We start from the raw sequence: 17,974 nt of genomic DNA on the forward strand, positions 1-17,974 counted from the left end.
ATCACACGTGGCGCTCGTAGCAGCTAGCTCACACAGCTAGCTCGCTACTGCTAGGTCGCTCGAGCCTTTGATGTCCAACTTTTCCTCCGCCGTTCCTCCTCACTCTCTCTCCTCTCGACCGAAATCAGGCGTTACCGCTTCACTTCTGACACCAATGTAACGTATCGGTGATACGCCAAAGAACGGAGAGTTGTAGTTGGTACAGGGTCTTTATTCACAGGCTTCGTTAGCTCCTAGCAGCTAGCTTCACAACGCTAGCTCTACACACCACAACCGGTCTCGCTCACTCCATAGCTTGACTGACCACCGGCACCCCGGCCGCTGGTCCTATATACCCCGTTTCCCCTAGGAACACACCCACCCACATTAGTTCCTAGCTACAATCCAGACACTTAGGTTGCACATCACATTACAGGTAATACCTGGATTACCCAAACACGTTACAATAACCATAACATCCGGTTGTACCTCAATATACAAACAAAATAAACAAACTATATAATATATACACATATGCATGACATATACATACACATATACACACTTACTGTACATACATACACTTTTTTCTTCTTTTTTTTTTTTTCTTGTCTTACATAGCCTTTTCCTGATAAAGAGCTTTTTTTCTCATGTCCCAGGCTTTTTCCAAATAACAAGCCAGTCCAAAAGTTTCATACGTAAACAACTGTGGAGGAAAAATCCACTGCAATGCTCTGCTGATTCATCAATAATGAGATATCCGTTTTAAATGTTCATAGGAGGTTTTTTATTTCCACAATCATCTCTCCGTGCACGGAGGTCTCCTCTCATCTACATTTGACGATACAAGAGCCCCGAATTATTGTTTACATCACATCTTATACTGAAAACTATCGATGCCCGCCCCTCACCGTGGAGGGCAGTTCTTTCCATTCAGCCATGTAGCTAATCTGATGTTCAGAAGAATACATAACAAGTCCAGTCTAGAGCCACAACAAGACACAGGTTCTCACAGGAAACTCTATTCCCATAGACACTTCCCAAAACAAGACATATGTTCTCACAGAAACTTACATGTTCTCCTTGAACAGCAATCTTCTGCATTGATGAAAAACACAGTTCACAAAATACATCTTAGAAGGGCCATAATTAATAATTAATCAATCAATACACACTTGATCAATAATTTGCCATTACACAACCAACTCAAATTATGTGCATCATCATTATTAAGAAAATCAAACTCTGTTTTTATCTTACTGAACAAAATATTGCGCGGTTCACTGTAAAAAGGACAATAAAAAACAAAATGAAACTCATTTTCTATGTCATTTAAACAACACATTGGACACACCCGCTCTTCTTCTTCCAATCTGACATACCGTCCAGTTTCGATCATAAGCGGTAAAATACCAGATCTCAGCTGTGCACATAAGGCTCTCTGCTTTTTTGATAAATTATAATTAGCATAATTTTCAGTACCAAAATCATGTTTAATCATACGAAACGTACGCAGCTTTGGTTTAGTCCATATATCCTCAGCCCATCGCACCTTATACTGAGTAAACACAGATTCTCTAAGTATAGCAATGTTGATTTTGCTGTTATTGAAAAATGCCTCACCAAACCCAAAGCTAAAAAATAATGCATGCACATCTCTTGACCAACAGCCATTCATTTGTTTATCCCACATAAAAATCATTCTTGCTAGCCTGTTTCCCTCCATATCAAGCAACCTATTCCACAGCTGAGCCATACATATTTTCCAGCGAGCTTCACCTGGTTCCCATCCCATGTCCCCTGCTATAGCTAACTTTGGAGCATATTTGTGTGCACCTAAAAAATATCTCATTGCACTGTTTTGGACTGAGTCACATATAGAGATGTTTCGTAGGCCCCGAGCCCCAGCAGAATAATCCAGCACAGGACATACACAAGCTACAAAGCTTTATAGTGTGCAGTGTTTCTGGCAGTGTGTTTGCCAAGTTCTTCTAATTCACTTGACTTGCAGTGCTGTGCTTTTTAGGGAAGTGGGGGGCCATCTAAGCTTCCTGAGGGTTGACCTTTGTGGGCACTTAATTGCTGGGGTGCTGTTTTAATGAATTGTTGTATCCAAATAAAACTTGTATCTTTTGTACCTTTACCAGTCTCTGTGGTGAACATTCTCTTTCCCCTGACACCGGACCAGACCGGTCTAACAAAGGTGGTGACAGCATTACACTATCTTTAAAACACCTAACAATCGAGGTGTATTACAATAAGAACAAACCATAGCTAAACCTGTTCTGCAGGTGACACATTTTGAGTTGCTTTCCCTTTCTGCAGTATAAATGCTGCAGACACTCACCTAACTACAGTCAGAGTCCCGGAGCCTCCTGCGCTGCCTCCTGCGCTGCCTCCTGCTGTCAGGTAAGTCACAGTTGAACTAAATTAGTTTGAATACTTTTGCTCTTTTGCACTGGACTTCAAAAGTTTTCAAGTTTTATCTAGATCCCCAATAGCTACAGAAATGCTGCAGCTATTCTTCCTGGGGTCCGCAAAACAGACTTTACATAGTGACAGTGCAAACATACTTACATCATGACACACAACATACACATATCATACCTACCAAAAAACAAAATACAACAAGACAAGGTCCTGATCGGTTAATAATACAATATAGTATAATTAGCATTTTTCATTCATTGTCTAAGTTTATTTCCTATCAAATTCACAATCTACTACTATTCAATATATACATAATCAGACATACATTGATTTCACAGTCTACTACTATTCAATATATACATAATCAGACACATACATAGCTATTCACATACCTACACACCTAAATATACATGTATATATGTTCAAATATTTTCCATACATATTTTTTCAATATACATAATCAGACACATACATAGCTGTTCTCACACACACACACACACACACACACACACACACACACACACACACACACACACACACACACACACACACACACACACACACACATACACACACACACACACACACACACACACACACACACACACACACCTATATATACATGTATATACTGTATATATATATATTCACAATTTATCTTGTTAAAAGATGTTTTACAGAGTTTGAAATGAATTTTGCTATTTTCTTGTATAATATGTCTGGGAAGTAAGTTCCATTTTTGCATACCTCTGTACATGACTTAAGCTTAATTTTGTTTGATCTTGCTTTTGGAAGTGTAAAACCTCCTGCATAAGCACGTCTGGTAGAGTAGTAGTCTTTCTGAACTAAGAGATAGATTATTGTACAGAATTAAGGGAGTCTTTGTAACAAAAATATTCCTGATAAATACAAGGAGTGAGTAAATAATCTATTTTTTAACAAATAACCAAGCTAAACGATTGTGCATTGAGACAACATTTGTTCTAGACTCACAATGGGGCTCTATACGTGCTGCTTTGTTTTGTACCATTTGTATAAAATTTTTTTTACATATTCATTGTTACATTAGACTACAGGACAATAATCAAGATTGGAGAAAATTAAAGCTTGAATCACATGTTTCATAGTATTCAGCAACAAAAAATTCACACATCTTTTAACAACAGAAATACCACTAACCATTTTAACAACTCATTTATTTGTGTGTTTTGACCATGATAATTTTCTGTCTAATGTAATTGGAGTTTAGTCTCCTGGACTTGGTATAGTGTACCATCACTTTTCAGACATATTCAAGTTGTTTTTTAATTACCTGTGACAACCCACATGCATTTGTGACAGTTAACAATCTTTTTTGCAATGGGCACATTGGCAAAAACCAATCAATGTTCAGGTCCCCCATAAAATACATTTCATGACTAGAATCACACATGATCTAGCATGTCACATATTTGATCTAGATACACATTATCCGCACTTGGTGGTCTGTAACAGCAACCAATCAACATCGGCTTCAAATGAGGCAAGTGTACTATAGCCATACAACTTTAATCTCACTACTCATTAAATCATCCCTAATCTTCACTGGAATATGATTCTGAATATAAAAAGCTACCCCACCCCCAAATGCATATCCCTCCTAAAAATGCTGTATCCATCTATTTTTAATGCCCCATCCTCACATGTCGAATCAAGGTGTGTTTCTGATACAGCTAAAATATGAAAGTTGTCTGAAAGTAAACATTTCTGATATATCATTTAACTTATTCCTAATAGTGCAAATATTTACATGTGCTATTTTTAGGCCCTTCTTAGGTAGATTAGAATTGATTAAGATTATGATAATTACCTTGCTCTCTATCTAATAACACAACATGTACAAAAAACAATTAAACATATCGGGCCCTATCTTCCGACAGGCGCTATCCCCTAATATCGCTTGCGTTTGCGCGTGCCTTAAGGCACGGAAGATAGCATTCCGCCATGCAGATTATGCACTCAAATGCAATTTGTTGTGAATAACAAATCTCTTTGGATTATTCAATATATCATTCACCAATTAACTTTGATAGCTTTGAGCTTTGGGTTGACTTACGGCACACAGGACGGGCCAGAAAGACAGGAAGAGGACGAGAACGAGTATCACTCAAAACAACGTGAGAGAGCATCATTTCAACACTATGAGCTATTCCACAACTATGTATTTTCTTTCTATTTATTTATTTATTTATTTATTTATTTATTTATTTATTTATTTATTTATTTACTTATTTAAAAGACAGAACATTGACAGGACAACATGGGGAAAACAAAACAATAAATACAGGACAGGACAATTAACACAATTCTAGTCAGAAAATAAGAGAGAAAAGTGACATACCGGTAGGTATTGTATTGATCTACTGTGTGTGTGTGTGTGTGTGTGTGTGTGTGTGTGTGTGTGTGTGTGTGTGTGTGTGTGTGTGTGTGTGTGTGTGTGTGTGTGTGTGTGTGTGTGTGTGTGTGTGTGTGTGTGCGCGTGTGCGTGCGCGTGTGTGTACACATGCCTGTGTCACATAATTGTCAGAAAAGGAAGCAGTGCCAGGCTGGTATCCAGCCCCATATGAATCACAGTTGTCTGCATATGGGCCTCATGGACCCAAGCCCATCCACTGGCGAGGTTCAGGACAGATACTGTCCGAGACACCAGAGTGGCTGGTCGATGTAGGCGGCGGGACTTATCTAATGTTACGACGTATTCGGGCTGAAAAATTCATCACAGAATCAGTGGTGGATAGGCTTGCATCTGGTTACCAGGCTATAGCGCTACTGGCCCTGACCGAGGTGGTGCCCTAGGCAAGATATGACTTGGCATCCACCGCCCCCCCCCCCCCCTTCCCCCCATCTACCACTGCCACAAACCACTGTCATTATTATTATTACGGGTTCAAGCCTCGAAGGGGTTGGAAACCCTATTGTTTTTACTCTGATTTTTATTATTATTATTGTTCCCGTTCTTCTGCTGGGACGCAAATTCCCGTGAGTTGGTGCATCGCAGAGACCTGAAATTTGGCCCAAGGATAGATATTGGTATAAAAAAAATAAAAAATAAAGTTTTGCCCATGGCGGGTACTACAGCTATATTTTAAGTTTTTAGGCCTTTGCATTGTGACACCATCTCCATCCCTTCCCTGTTTTTCTGCCGCAACGCAAATTCCTGTGAGTTGGTACATCACAGAGACCTGTGATGATAGAGACACAGAGACCTGACTTGGTGCTTACTAAATACCATAGAAAATATTTTTTTCATTCTCATACTTTTTAAGCGGTGCAGCCGCTTTAATGCGTGATTTTGAGCGTACTGTATGCACCTGGAGGTCAGTAGTTGATCTGGGCGAATCCGCGGCTCAAAGGTTGAGAACCACTGATCTACAGCATCATCTAACATGCCTATAGGGGTTTGTATGAGGAAGCTCTTTTGTCTGTTCTCACGTAAGCCCAGATAAAAAGTGACAATGCAGTGATATTTGATTGGCATCTGGGCCATGACAGGTCCTTGGCAGATTAAACAAAGACAACACAGAAACTTAACAGTGGCAGGAATCTTCAGGTGATACTCCCACACGAAACCCTTTCAGCTGCCAGCTGGCTGCCATAGCAAAGAACTGAACTGTTACAGCATAAGGTGCACTGCTTCTGGAATGTGACAGAAGTGTCAGTGACAGCCATGAAGAACAACATTATCTCTATCAGGCATGGAATGTGACAGAGCAAGTGTCAGTGACAGCCATTAAGAACAACAGTATCTCTATCAGGCATGGAGCAGAGGCTAAAACAGAAACTAAACTTTTTGGCCGATATTGTTATGACAAGTCATAGGAAACATCACAGTAACAGGGAACATTAAAATGTTTCGGGGCATTTTGGATAATTTTCGCTACAGGACAGTACAGTACAGCTACTACACTATTTGTGTATGTTAAGGAGTCTCGTGCCAAAAGTCCCAAAGTGAGCGCGCATAACTAAACACGAGAGAGGAGAAAGAGAGAGAGGGAGGGCGAGCAGCAGCAGTCTGCGATCGCAAATTAAACACACGCGCACACAGTGGGTGCTTGTGCGCTCACTGGTGCTAAATACACGCGGTAACGTTCTTACTTCGCGCTGTGCTTTTCTCTGCTCGGTGCAGTCTTTGTGTGCAAGTGTGAGTATGTATTTGCGCGTGTGAAACAATATAATACGCTCGTGCTTATGTTTGATCAAGCTCTCCCATGGTGACATAAATTCGTCTCCATATGATTTGAAGAGTAAGTCCAACTTGGATCACTTTTGCAATTAACTTACACATAACATTGAATAGGAACAAAAGTTCTTAAAAAAATCCCTTCAAAATCTCTTCTACCCTTCCTTTTATTCTCTTTTCCCAATACTTCTCTCTTGCACAGGCACTTGCATCATTCATTCTATGCTCACAATCACATGGATATTTTCAAGGCAGTATTGCTCTTATTATTGTTAGCATTATTAATCAGAGAGTAATTATTGAAATTATTGTTCAATAAGTATAAGAATGGAAATATAAGAAATACTAGAATATGAGTAGAATTACAGAACAGTATTACTCATTATTGTATCTTTAGTAATGTAATGATGTACACTACATTATCTTAGCCCTTGTTCACACAGGACGCCAAACGTAAGTAGAACTGAAGCTTGAAGCATGCACAAGCTGAACTGCCGCCTAACCGTTCACACAAGAAGCCTTCTCTTTTCCTCTCAGCGCCTCCTCGGCGCGCCTTGAACCCGCTCACAACTCCCAGGACTTCAGGCTGGTTTCACACCGACGACCCAAGCCTTGCCTATGCCTTGCCTTTACCCACGCTTTTTAATAGGCGTCCGTTTTAGTCAACGAGGCTGTGTACACCGGCCGCCTGAGCGTGAACCCTGCGTGTACCCACGCCTTGCCTGTGCCTTGCCGATTTTATCGAATAGGCGTGAGTTCTATTTTGAAGCCGACAAGGCGCGTGCAGGCAGGCTTCTTCTGTCAAGCCATGAAAGAAAAACGCACAATATCCGTCGGAAATTGCAAAGTCAACTGAATTTCAAAATAAAATGGAGTTACTACAACATGTTGAGCAGAGAGACAGAGAGATTGACGGGTGGCTATCACGTGGGGCTTTCTCCCCATCGGCAAACAAATCTTCATGAGAGAGAATAGCGACCGAAGAAGCAAGATGGACAATGTTGTTGTGCCAGGCTGCCAGCACATAGCCTATTCTTGCAAGATCACCTCTCTAAAATGTCCGATTATAGTCAGACCTGGTTATACATATCCAGCATCAATAGAACATTAAATATATCCGATTTATTTTACCTAGAGGCTACCCATGACAATTCTGGACAACACGTGAAAAAATACAGTCGGGAGAGAGGAGAGGCGCTTGTGACTCGGCTCCAGGTTCGGCGTGCAAAAGGCGTGCGGTGTGATCGCAAAAGCGTGTAACAGGTTCACGCCCAGCTCGGCGTAGGTGTGGGTTGAGGCAAGGCAAGGCGTAGCTTGTCTGTGTGAACTAAGCGTCATGCCTGGCTTGACAGGTCAATGCTCGGCTTCAGCACGCGTCACGCTTGGAATAGGCGTGAATCCTGAACGATCGCTTGAGCCAGGCGTGAGCGTGGCTTCGGCGCGGCACGCGCGCGGGTGGCGTGAACGGCCTCGCCTGTTAACAAGGACGCCTAAATGAAACTTGTGGGTTCAGCGTAGGTTGAGCGTTGCTTCGGTGTATGGGGGCTTATGTAATGTACATCATATTATGGCGCTTCACTGTTCACTGTTGCTTTTGACCGTGTTCAAAGACACTTTACAAACACAGGATAAAACTTTAATAAAGAGAGAAAATATTAAAATAGATGAGAGAAAAAAAGATTATAGGTCAAAAGCAACAGTGAAAAGGTGGGTTTTGAGGGCGATTTTTGTGACTGGGGACGGCATTCCAGAGGGAGGGGGCGGCTGTCAGAGCCAACATGCCCCCTCCCCCCCCTTCGCACCTTTAGCAAAGAGATCCCTGTGATGATTATCAAAGTGCATATAAACTTTATGATCATAATAAAAGCACCTTGCAGCACAGTCAGCCTGAAAGTGAAAGGAGAAAGGTTTTCTGCTATTTAAGGTTTGCGTTTCCCCTGCCTTCAACAGTCACAGCCTGTGTTAACGCTACACCGGTTTGCCTTGAAAACTAGTCCTAGCCTACCTTGCTTCTTTCAAGCAGGAGATCAAACTGGCTTGGTCAAAGTCATTTCACCAGAAACAAAGTGACAGACTCGTCTCTCCCTCTCCCTCTCTACGCATGTTGACTCAGCCAGCGGAGCAGCGATGGACGACGCATATCCTCACGCCTTGCTCGTCGAGCTCGGTCAACACAATACTCCCAAACTGAAAAACAAGTTAGTGAAATATTTCCAAAGTAAGAAATCAAACGGTGGCGATTGTCGAGTTGAGTATGAGGACTTCAGCAGGACGGCGGTGCTGCGCTTCCGAACAGTGGAGGGTGAGTCTGGCCTGATCATGACAACTTTTATTTATGGGATTTGTGGGATATCGGCATACCCCAGAGAGTACTTTTTGTCATCCCACAGGTGTTTATTCTATCATTCCAATGTTTCATATCTTTGTAGATTTGTTCCTAACTTCATAAGTTCATATTGTTTTTTGTCATTTGTTTTAATTGGTGATAAAAAAAAACATTGTGTTATTTACGCTTTGAGATGTTTTCTTTCTTTCTTTTGAGTCCATTGCCATAGAGACAGTCCGCATGTGCCCATACAGGCTCTAGGAACGCCCACAATAGATGCTGGGTTAGCCTGGGGGCAGGGTCAGGGTGGGGTAAATTCCCCCGTTCTATTCATTCAGCAAAGTTAGAATTTAGCTGATAGCCCAGGCAGACACGATCGGGGATTTAACCACCGCAGTAAATGCACATCTGAGCAGACGTCTTGTGTTCTGCTCTAGAACCCCCAAACATGTAGTTTAGAGCCACAGCACCGTCTTTTGGTGAGTCAGCCCATGAGATATATCGGCGGTTTTACCCCACTCGCGCGCCAGCCATTTAACATTTTGTGGCCGTTCCCAGACATGCGGACTGTCTCTATGGCTCCTAATAATAATAATTTGTATCGGGGGTAGGCTACTGTCATTTTGGAGGAGGCAGACACATATTTCCTCTGTCGACTCTTCTCTTCTCTTCTCTTCTGTAATTTCCTTATAGGATATTAATCTCCCCCAGATGACATTCATTAGGCTATAACCAATAATGTGTTGAGAAGAAATAAGTTAACATTTTGCTATGTGCTATGTGTTTGTATGTGTTGTTTCTTACCGTTCTTATACATTGTAGTTTTATTCTTGGGGCAGGGACCCCAGTCGGTAGACCTTGTATGTTAAATACAGTATGTTGGCAGCCTACTTTTGACGGAAATGGTTGACTTGACTTTCTAACAGACCGGCAAAGAGTTTTGGGGAAAGAAGGGCATGCGATCAATTTGGATGACGTGGTGTTGAAGATGACTGTCCGCTTACCTAATGATGATAAATCATCAAAGCAGGTAAGTGACAAATATCAGCATATTGGCAACTGTGATCAGAGGTTTCCCATTATTATCACGTCAAAGCACCCGCTAATTTCACCCGGCTCATATCCTCAATTTGATCAGATTTGGGATGCAATATGAAGGTTTTTGTTGTTTGATATAATTTGCTACAGAGAGGGAGAGTGAAACCTCTCATTGCACACGAGAGATGTTCGCGAGAGCAGAAAGTAGCGAGGGCAGCAGGAGGGGAAAGCCGTCCTTCTTGTTTTGGGTCTGTTGCTAGGCAGAGCGAAACGGTTTACGGCAGCTGTAAACAGTTGCTAGACAGAGCGAAACGGTTTAAGGCCGTAGCAACAGACCCAAAACAGCTGCCCTCGCTACGTTCTGCTCTCGCGAACATCTCTCGTTATATTCTAACAGTTTGTTTGAAAGTAATTTAGTAATGTTGTGGTTATGGCCGAAGTGGCTGCCGCAAACCGTTTCATTTCACTTCCTGATGACAACGGCCCGCAGACAGACTAATCATCAAGACAACACTCGCCGAATTCACTCGGCTTTCAAGCGAGACTGCTCTGCGTTGGTCTCGTCTAATATTAGAGGTAAGATGTGAGGCATCAATATTAAATTTAGACTGTTTAATAACAATCGAAAATCTTGCTCGTAGCTGCTTTAAGGTGGGATGAATGATTCACATGGTATCAACTCGTGGCTTGAAGGAAGAAGGAAACATTCCACCTTAACTAGCTAGCTTTTTCAGCATCCAAATATGTTTTTTTTCTCCCAGTACCCCACTATAACAAGTAAAGATGAAAAGGCAGCCAAAAATCCTTTCATTTTTCAGACCATCTGCTAAAAAGGTACATTTACAATCATGAAGAAACAATGTTAAAAGCCTGTTCCTTTTCAACACGGTTGCATCAAAAGCCGCAGGGATGACGTATTTTTGTAGTCGGAACGGAAGTCCCGGACTTCATGGTTCTTCACTGTTTCTGCCTATGGGATTTTGGCGCGATGCTTCAAATAAGGTCTCTGGGCAGTGCAAGCTTAATCAAACGCAAACCAGTGTTCAGCGGGATAATCTTCACACATGAGGACCACTTTCATGAGTTTTGAAGCGTAAATGCGAGCCCTAGAAGTAAAAAGCTCGAGCTAAGCTAATCAAGAACTACACACAGTGTCGCATAGGTTTCCCCGTCACGTCACCACTCAACCTGGAGTGTTGTTGATGTGTGCGCTGCTGTGCACTGATTAGGAGGGAAAGAGAATTTCCGTGTTCATCCTTTGAAGTCGAAAACTGCATATCTGCAATAAAAACCTGGCTAACCCACAACTTCCTCCAACTCAACAGTGACAAAACTGAACTCCTCCTCATTGGCACCAAATCCACCCTCAATAAAACCGGACCCATCATGTCAGGATTGACGGAGGACATGTGGATCTATTTGCGGATAGTTGATGGCCAAGGCAAACTTGGTAAGTCTTGAGAAGTAGGGAGGTTGTGGAACTTGATAGCTGGGTCTGCACGGTTCGGGGTTGGGAACGGTTGCAGAGGTTGACGTGATCTTAGTTTAGTTTATTAATCACTAGAGAGGACCTGCCGGAACGGGCCTTTATAGATCCGAACATGACATCACCTGTGCTATGACATCACTACCGTTTGCGACATCATCAGAGATCGATGACATCATAGTAGGAATGACGACATCAAAGTAGGAATGATGACGTCATCCTAACAGTACCCTCCCCTCAACGGACGCCACCTGGCGTCCAATGAGGCCATCAAGGATGGCATATGGAGAACAGAAAATCCTAAGGTTCTGGTGGAGGGGCTCCTCAGCAGGAGGTCAGACGCAGGTGGCCAGGCCCCCAAAGGGGGGACCAGACAGTGGAGGTGCTCTTCAGCAGGTGGTTATATGCAGGTGGTTAGACCCCAAAGGGGGTGTAGGAGAGTGAGGTGCTCTTCAGCAGGTGGTTAGATGCAGGTGGTCAGACCCCAAAGGGGGTGTAGGACAGTGGAGGTGCTCCTCCCTAATACTGGATATCGAAGCCAGTGGTGGCCCAATGGTTAGAGAAGCGAGCTTGTGACCGGAAGGTCGTCGGTTCAATCCCCGGGACCGGCAGGATAAATCTGCGTGGGGAAAGTGAAAAGGCAGCGCTTGCCCCTCCCTCATTACCACCACTGAGGTGCCCTTGAGCAAGGCCCTTATCCCCAACCGCTCCAGTGGAGCTGATCAGTGGCCAGCAGATCAGACTGTGGTTGTACTGGTCAGCTTCCAGGTATGAATGTGTGTGTGAATGTGAACAGGGCACTCCTGAAAAAGAGAGCATTGCTCTCAGTGAGACTCCCCCTGTATAAATAAAAGGTAAAAAAAAAAAAAAAAAAAAAAAAAAGATAGACCGATACGTAGACAGAACTTCTACCGGCTCCGGAGGATCCTCTGGAGCCGGCCATCCCCCGGGGCACGATCCAAACATGGGAGGCTGGAGACCATCAAAAGGGTCAAATGCCGCTGTCTCCGAAGGCAGAGCCACAGGGGGATCTGACTCAGCGAGGCCTGCCCTCCCGACCTGTAGTTTGGGGAGGACACCCACCATCTCCTCCTTTAAACGCCTCTTCTTTGCTCTTGCTCTTGACCGAGGGCTGACGACACTACGGGGACCTCCCAGCGTCAAGCTGGAACCTACGTGTGGGTCAAGAACTGGAATTGGCTGCTGCTGAGGTACGGGTTCAGACTCGGCGAGGGGAAGGTCCACAGGTTGTGCCTCAGGGCCAGCAGACTCGGAGGGCCCCTGCGGGGGGACGGAGCTGATCTGCAGGCAGTGATTGAACTTCTCAATGAGACGATTGACAGTCTTCTCCAACTCCTTAACCCTCTTGGAGACACACTGCCACTCCTGGGTGCTGCAGAAAACGCTGCCCAACCGTACAGATTTCGGGGCTGGACACGTAGAGTCTTGATCCACTGAGAGTCCCACGGGCCGGCGAGCGGTGGGACCACCTACTGGACGCCGGGAGCAGGAGGAGAGGTAATGCCCGGCTCGACCACAGTACAGGCAGCTCCGGGTGTCCAAACGGCGCTGCCTCTCCTCTGGTGTGATGCGAACCCTGCCGGTCAGATCACGGTACAGATGGTTGCTGGTGTTCAGATGTGGCAGTCTTTGCTTTGGGATGACACTAACTCCCCCCCAGAGTATGCGCTTAGGAGCTGGAGGCGGCCGAGCGGCAGAGCTAGAAGCAACGGCCGCTGTAGCCGGGGGGGTAGCAGGTCTGGAAACCTCCGGAACGACGGTGTGCTCGGAAGCTGGGGCAGGAGGGGCAGAAGGCTGCGGAATGACACCCTCAGGAGGGTTTAGTCCGTCGAGACGATCTAGCCGTTTTACCAGGAGGGCGTACCGATCCTCGGCCTTGGAAGCCAGAGCCTGGATTGCTTCTTCCTGGTGGGCAATCAGGCGCTTAAGTATTATCGGCAAGTCTCCGAACGTGATAGGACGAGTGGAGACATCAGGATGAGTGGAGATATCCAGCTGACCGCCAGGTGGGTCAGCTGAAGCGACCGGCCGGGTAACTGGCCTCTCGGGAGCTTCCTCCTTGATTGGGGTACCCGCTAAATCCATTTCGGAGTGATTCATACTGTCAGGATTGACGGAGGACATGTGGATCTATTCGCGGATAGTTGATGGCCAAGGCAAACTTGGTAAGTCTTGAGAAGTAGGGAGGTTGTGGAACTTGATAGCTGGGTCTGCACGGTTCGGGGTTGGGAACGGTTGCAGAGGTTGACGTGATCTTAGTTTAGTTTATGAATCACTAGAGAGGACCTGCCGGAACGGGCCTTTATAGATCCGAACATGACATCACCTGTGCTATGACATCACTACCGTTTGCGACATCATCAGAGATCGATGACATTATAGTAGGAATGACGACATCAAAGTAGGAATGATGACGTCATCCTAACACATCACCCTCACCATTGACGACTCCACCATCACCCCCTCCCCCCTGGCTCGCAACCTTGGTTTCATCCTGGACCCCACCCTCTCCTTCGATCCCCACGTCAGCTCTCATATTTCCATCTCCGCAATATCGCCAAAGTCAGACACTGCCTCTCCCCCCCTGCTGCTCAATCCCTCATCCATGCCTTCATCTCCTCCCGCCTCGACTACTGCAACTCCCTCCTCACCGGCATCACCTCCCGTTCCCTCCATAGACTCCAGATGGTCAAAAACTCAGCCGCCCGCCTGCTCACTCACACCCGGTCCCGCGATCACATCACCCCTGTCCTCCACTCTCTCCACTGGCTCCCCGTCAAGCAACGTATCGACTTCAAACTACTCCTCCTCACCTTCAAAGCCCTCCACAGCCTAGCCCCCCCCTACCTGACTGACCTCCTCATCGGCCATCGCCCCTCACGTACACTCCGATCCTCTTCTACTGCCACCCTCATCATCCCCCCATCCAGACTCAAAACCTTTGGTGACCGTGCTTTCACCCGCGCCACACTCCGACTTTGGAACTCCCTCCCCCAGACCGTCCGAGACTCTCCCTCACTCCCCACTTTCAAAACCCGACTTAAAACCTACCTGTTCTCCCAAGCTTACAACCTCCCCTACCCCTGACCACCTCCTCCAAACCATCACCCTCCCCCCCACCCCCCCCTGCCCCTCCCTCCTGTTCTCTTCCTCTCCTCTGCTTCTCCATACAACCTTGCCCTGGAATGCCACTGTTATTTGTACCTGTCCCCTGTATCTGTTGCCTGTTGCCTGTATCTGTTGCCTGTGTCTGCTGCCTGTTGCTTGTCTTTTGTTTTACTGATAACACGTTCACTGCCGTGGACGAGTTAACTCGTCAAAAAAACAACAACGGTTGACTGCCGTCGACGAGTTAACTCGTCAAAAAAACGTTTTTTTTTTTTTTTTTTGACGGTGGGACGTTGATCAAAGCCCCCTACATCTCCTATAAAAATATGGGAGCCACTGAACGTGTACAACCCATTCCACCGACCCACTAAGTGGCGACAGTGCTCTCCAGACTAGAGAAAGCCGAGCAAAAACAGCAGGAAAAAGCGTGAGGAAACCATTCTCATGAGAATGGTTTGGCGAAAACGCTTTCGCGCTGGGAGCTGGCGCACAACGGTGGGGGATTCCAAAAATAGACTCTGGGTGCAACACACTTTGAAACACGCAGCAGAAAGCCCAGAATCGCACGCAGCTTCATCCCAGCTCACAACAGAAACCCCAGAAACGAACGAGCCCGATCCAGACTTGTCCGACGAGCGGCCGCCAGGCAGCACAGACAGGCAGCAGAGACTCGCCTGTGACACACGCTGCAGAGCCACCAGAGACACACCCACGGAGGGAGGAGTTTGAAGGAGAGGGGGGTGGGGGTGCTGTTATATTGGAGGAAATTACTGTTCAGAACTATTGTTTAGATGTCTGATGTCTCACTGATGCCAAAAATAAATGGTTAAAGTGACTGTTCTGCCTGTTCTATCGAATTTCACAAAAACGCATTTATCTCAGCTTTCCTTCTCAGACGCTGAAACCATGCTGTATTCAACTGCTAATGCCTACATAACAGAACATGATAAAAACTAACTCTTTTAGACAGAGAAAGCACACATTCTATTAGTTCTTTTGAGATATTTTGTGTTCACAAAGTCCTAGCAGAAAATAATCCTCGGCTCTTGAAAGATGAGCCAGAATCCTCAAAAAAACCCTTGGCAGAAGCTACCTACTGTATTGGAAAAACTGTTGGCAGTGAATGTGTTAAAGGATGGCTTTCCCGTGGGGAATATGAATATATATTAAATCTCACGCCCCTAAGGTTTTCGAATCTGTTGAAATTTTTGAAATTGGTTGTTTACAGCCAGAGATATCAACCATCTCTCACATTATTTCCATGACGCTCTGACGCAAAACGCGTTGGGGCGACAAGTCCAGCCTTGCGGAAGTCGAGCACCTATGAACTACACTACTTGTGGGCCTGTGGCCCATGTGGGCCATGGTCCCGCCTCTAGAGGTCCTCCACGCCCCTTCAGAGGTCTTTTAGAAAAACAAAAGGCAGCCATCTTTTTCCACCACCTAGCCTACGGTAGCTAATGTTAGCTTTACATAGCTCCTTGCAAAGATACCATATCTCGGGAACGGAAGCACGTCCAGACACAGGACTGGCGGCATTGGAAAGCTCGTCAAATTTTACATCTAGTAGTAGGTGCGGTGAAGTAACGAAATCAACGCTGAGCAATGTACCCGTTTTTACACATTTTTACATGAAATAGTTACAACATCAGATGCACGTAACTCCTTGGAAAATGGCTTAAAATGCATGATTTTTTTTTTATGAAGACATCTCCCGACATATATACTTCGGTTTAATTTATTTAATTAATTTGGTGCAATTTGGAGGCAATTTTATTTTTGATTTTTTCTTCTTCTCATAATGTTTTGTATGTCGAAGCCTTCTTCTTCTTTGAGTTTTATGGCGGTTGGCAAACATATATGTGCATTACCGCCACCTACTGGAGTTTGATATCAGCCAAATGCCTGAGGGGTGGGCGTGGAATCTAAGGCCACGCGAGCCCAGTGCATTGTGGGAACTGTAGGATTTCGGCTCCCCGCACCAGCCCCCCCCCCCCCCACACAGAGTGGATTTTGGTTGATATCTCTGGCTGTAAACAACCAATTTCAAAAATTGCAACGGATTCGAAAACCTTAGGGGCGTGAGATTTAATATATATTAATATTCCCCACGGGAAAGCCATCCTTTAAGCGTCTTTGGGTCTTGAAAAGCGCTATATCAAATAAATGAATTATTATTATTATTATGACGTTATTGACGTATAATATCCCCGTCGACTCAACAGTGTATTCTCATTTAGCCATTTGCTAGCTAGCCACCCTTTTAACGGCACGTAAAAGCTTAAAAACTCATAAAAGTGGTCCTCATGTGTGAAGATTATCCTGCTGAACACTGGTTTGCGTTTGAATAAGCTTGCGTTAACCACAGACCTTATTAGAAGCATCGCGCCAAAAACCCATTCAAAAATCCCATAGGGAAAACAGTGAAGAACCGGGAGTGTTAAAGCCCCAATCAGTAAGATTTTTGACATTTTTTATTGTAATATAACTGCTTTTTAGTCACAGGACATGGTAGATTGACTTTTAATAGGGAGACCCTCGTCTTTATTTATCCCACACCGCCCTCCATTGGCCAGCACCGGGACTAAGCAGTTTGTCTGTCACGTCCCGTAGCAAGAAAAAAGAAAAAAAGAAAAGCATGCGCGCATGCGCTGTACAGCGGAAGCGCTGTGTTCATGAAAACGAGGAAGTAACTCGATTCGGATTTTCTACGAAAATGATGTTTCACGGAACTATGGATTATTATTTCATCACGTGGTGAGTACCCGATGTCACAACATGTACATAGAGCTTCTGGCGCTGTGTTTTGTTGACTTTGAACGGCGATATCGTTATCGATACTAATGCACGCAGAGGGCGCAGTGGAAAACTTACTGAATGGGGCTTTAACAACTTGGACAACTCGGACCGCTGGCAAAAATGGGTTCCGACCTATAAAAAGTGAATTGAACGGGCATTAAGGCCGGAATTACAGCTCGGAAATTCGGGTAGCCTATCATTCAGAGCTCCGGTTTCTCTGAGTTGACGTCACAGCCACATCAAAATGGCAACTTGCATCTTAATGATAATCACATAATTATTATAAAGATGTTTGTTGACGTTTTAACACACAATTTGAGGTCTTAATTAATGTGTTTCGCTCTGTGTGAAATTCAGCATTCAGCATGTTCGGTTAGCATTGTTCGCTAGTAAGTTGCTACCATGATAACGCGGGTTGCTATAGCAACAGTTTGGGTTCCCCACGAGCGGGAGGTGCAGCGTGAACGCAAATCTGTCCGGGCCGGAGGTTCCGTGTTGAAACTTACAGCGGTCCGAGTTGTCATGAATGTGGTATTAGCATAGATGTTTTCGGGACTCATTCCTGCGG

General features: G+C 44.8%; 1 protein-coding gene across 1 annotated transcript in view; it reads left to right on the forward strand.

Annotated features, from left to right (window-relative positions):
* Window positions 1-2,350: 2,350 nt before the first annotated feature.
* Window positions 2,351-17,974, forward strand: part of LOC310791371 (protein mono-ADP-ribosyltransferase PARP14-like) — a 68,760-nt gene continuing 53,136 nt past the window's right edge. Inside the window, exons 1-3 of the mRNA XM_083653064.1 lie at window positions 2,351-2,388; window positions 8,742-8,930; window positions 9,881-9,984. Of these exons, the coding sequence (XP_083509190.1) occupies window positions 8,756-8,930; window positions 9,881-9,984 (279 nt within the window). The 5' untranslated portion in view covers window positions 2,351-2,388; window positions 8,742-8,755. The remainder of the gene's footprint in view (window positions 2,389-8,741; window positions 8,931-9,880; window positions 9,985-17,974) is intronic.

Source organism: Poromitra crassiceps (assembly GCF_964638095.1).
Source record: "Poromitra crassiceps genome assembly, chromosome: 16".
Classification (NCBI taxonomy): domain Eukaryota; kingdom Metazoa; phylum Chordata; class Actinopteri; order Beryciformes; family Melamphaidae; genus Poromitra; species Poromitra crassiceps.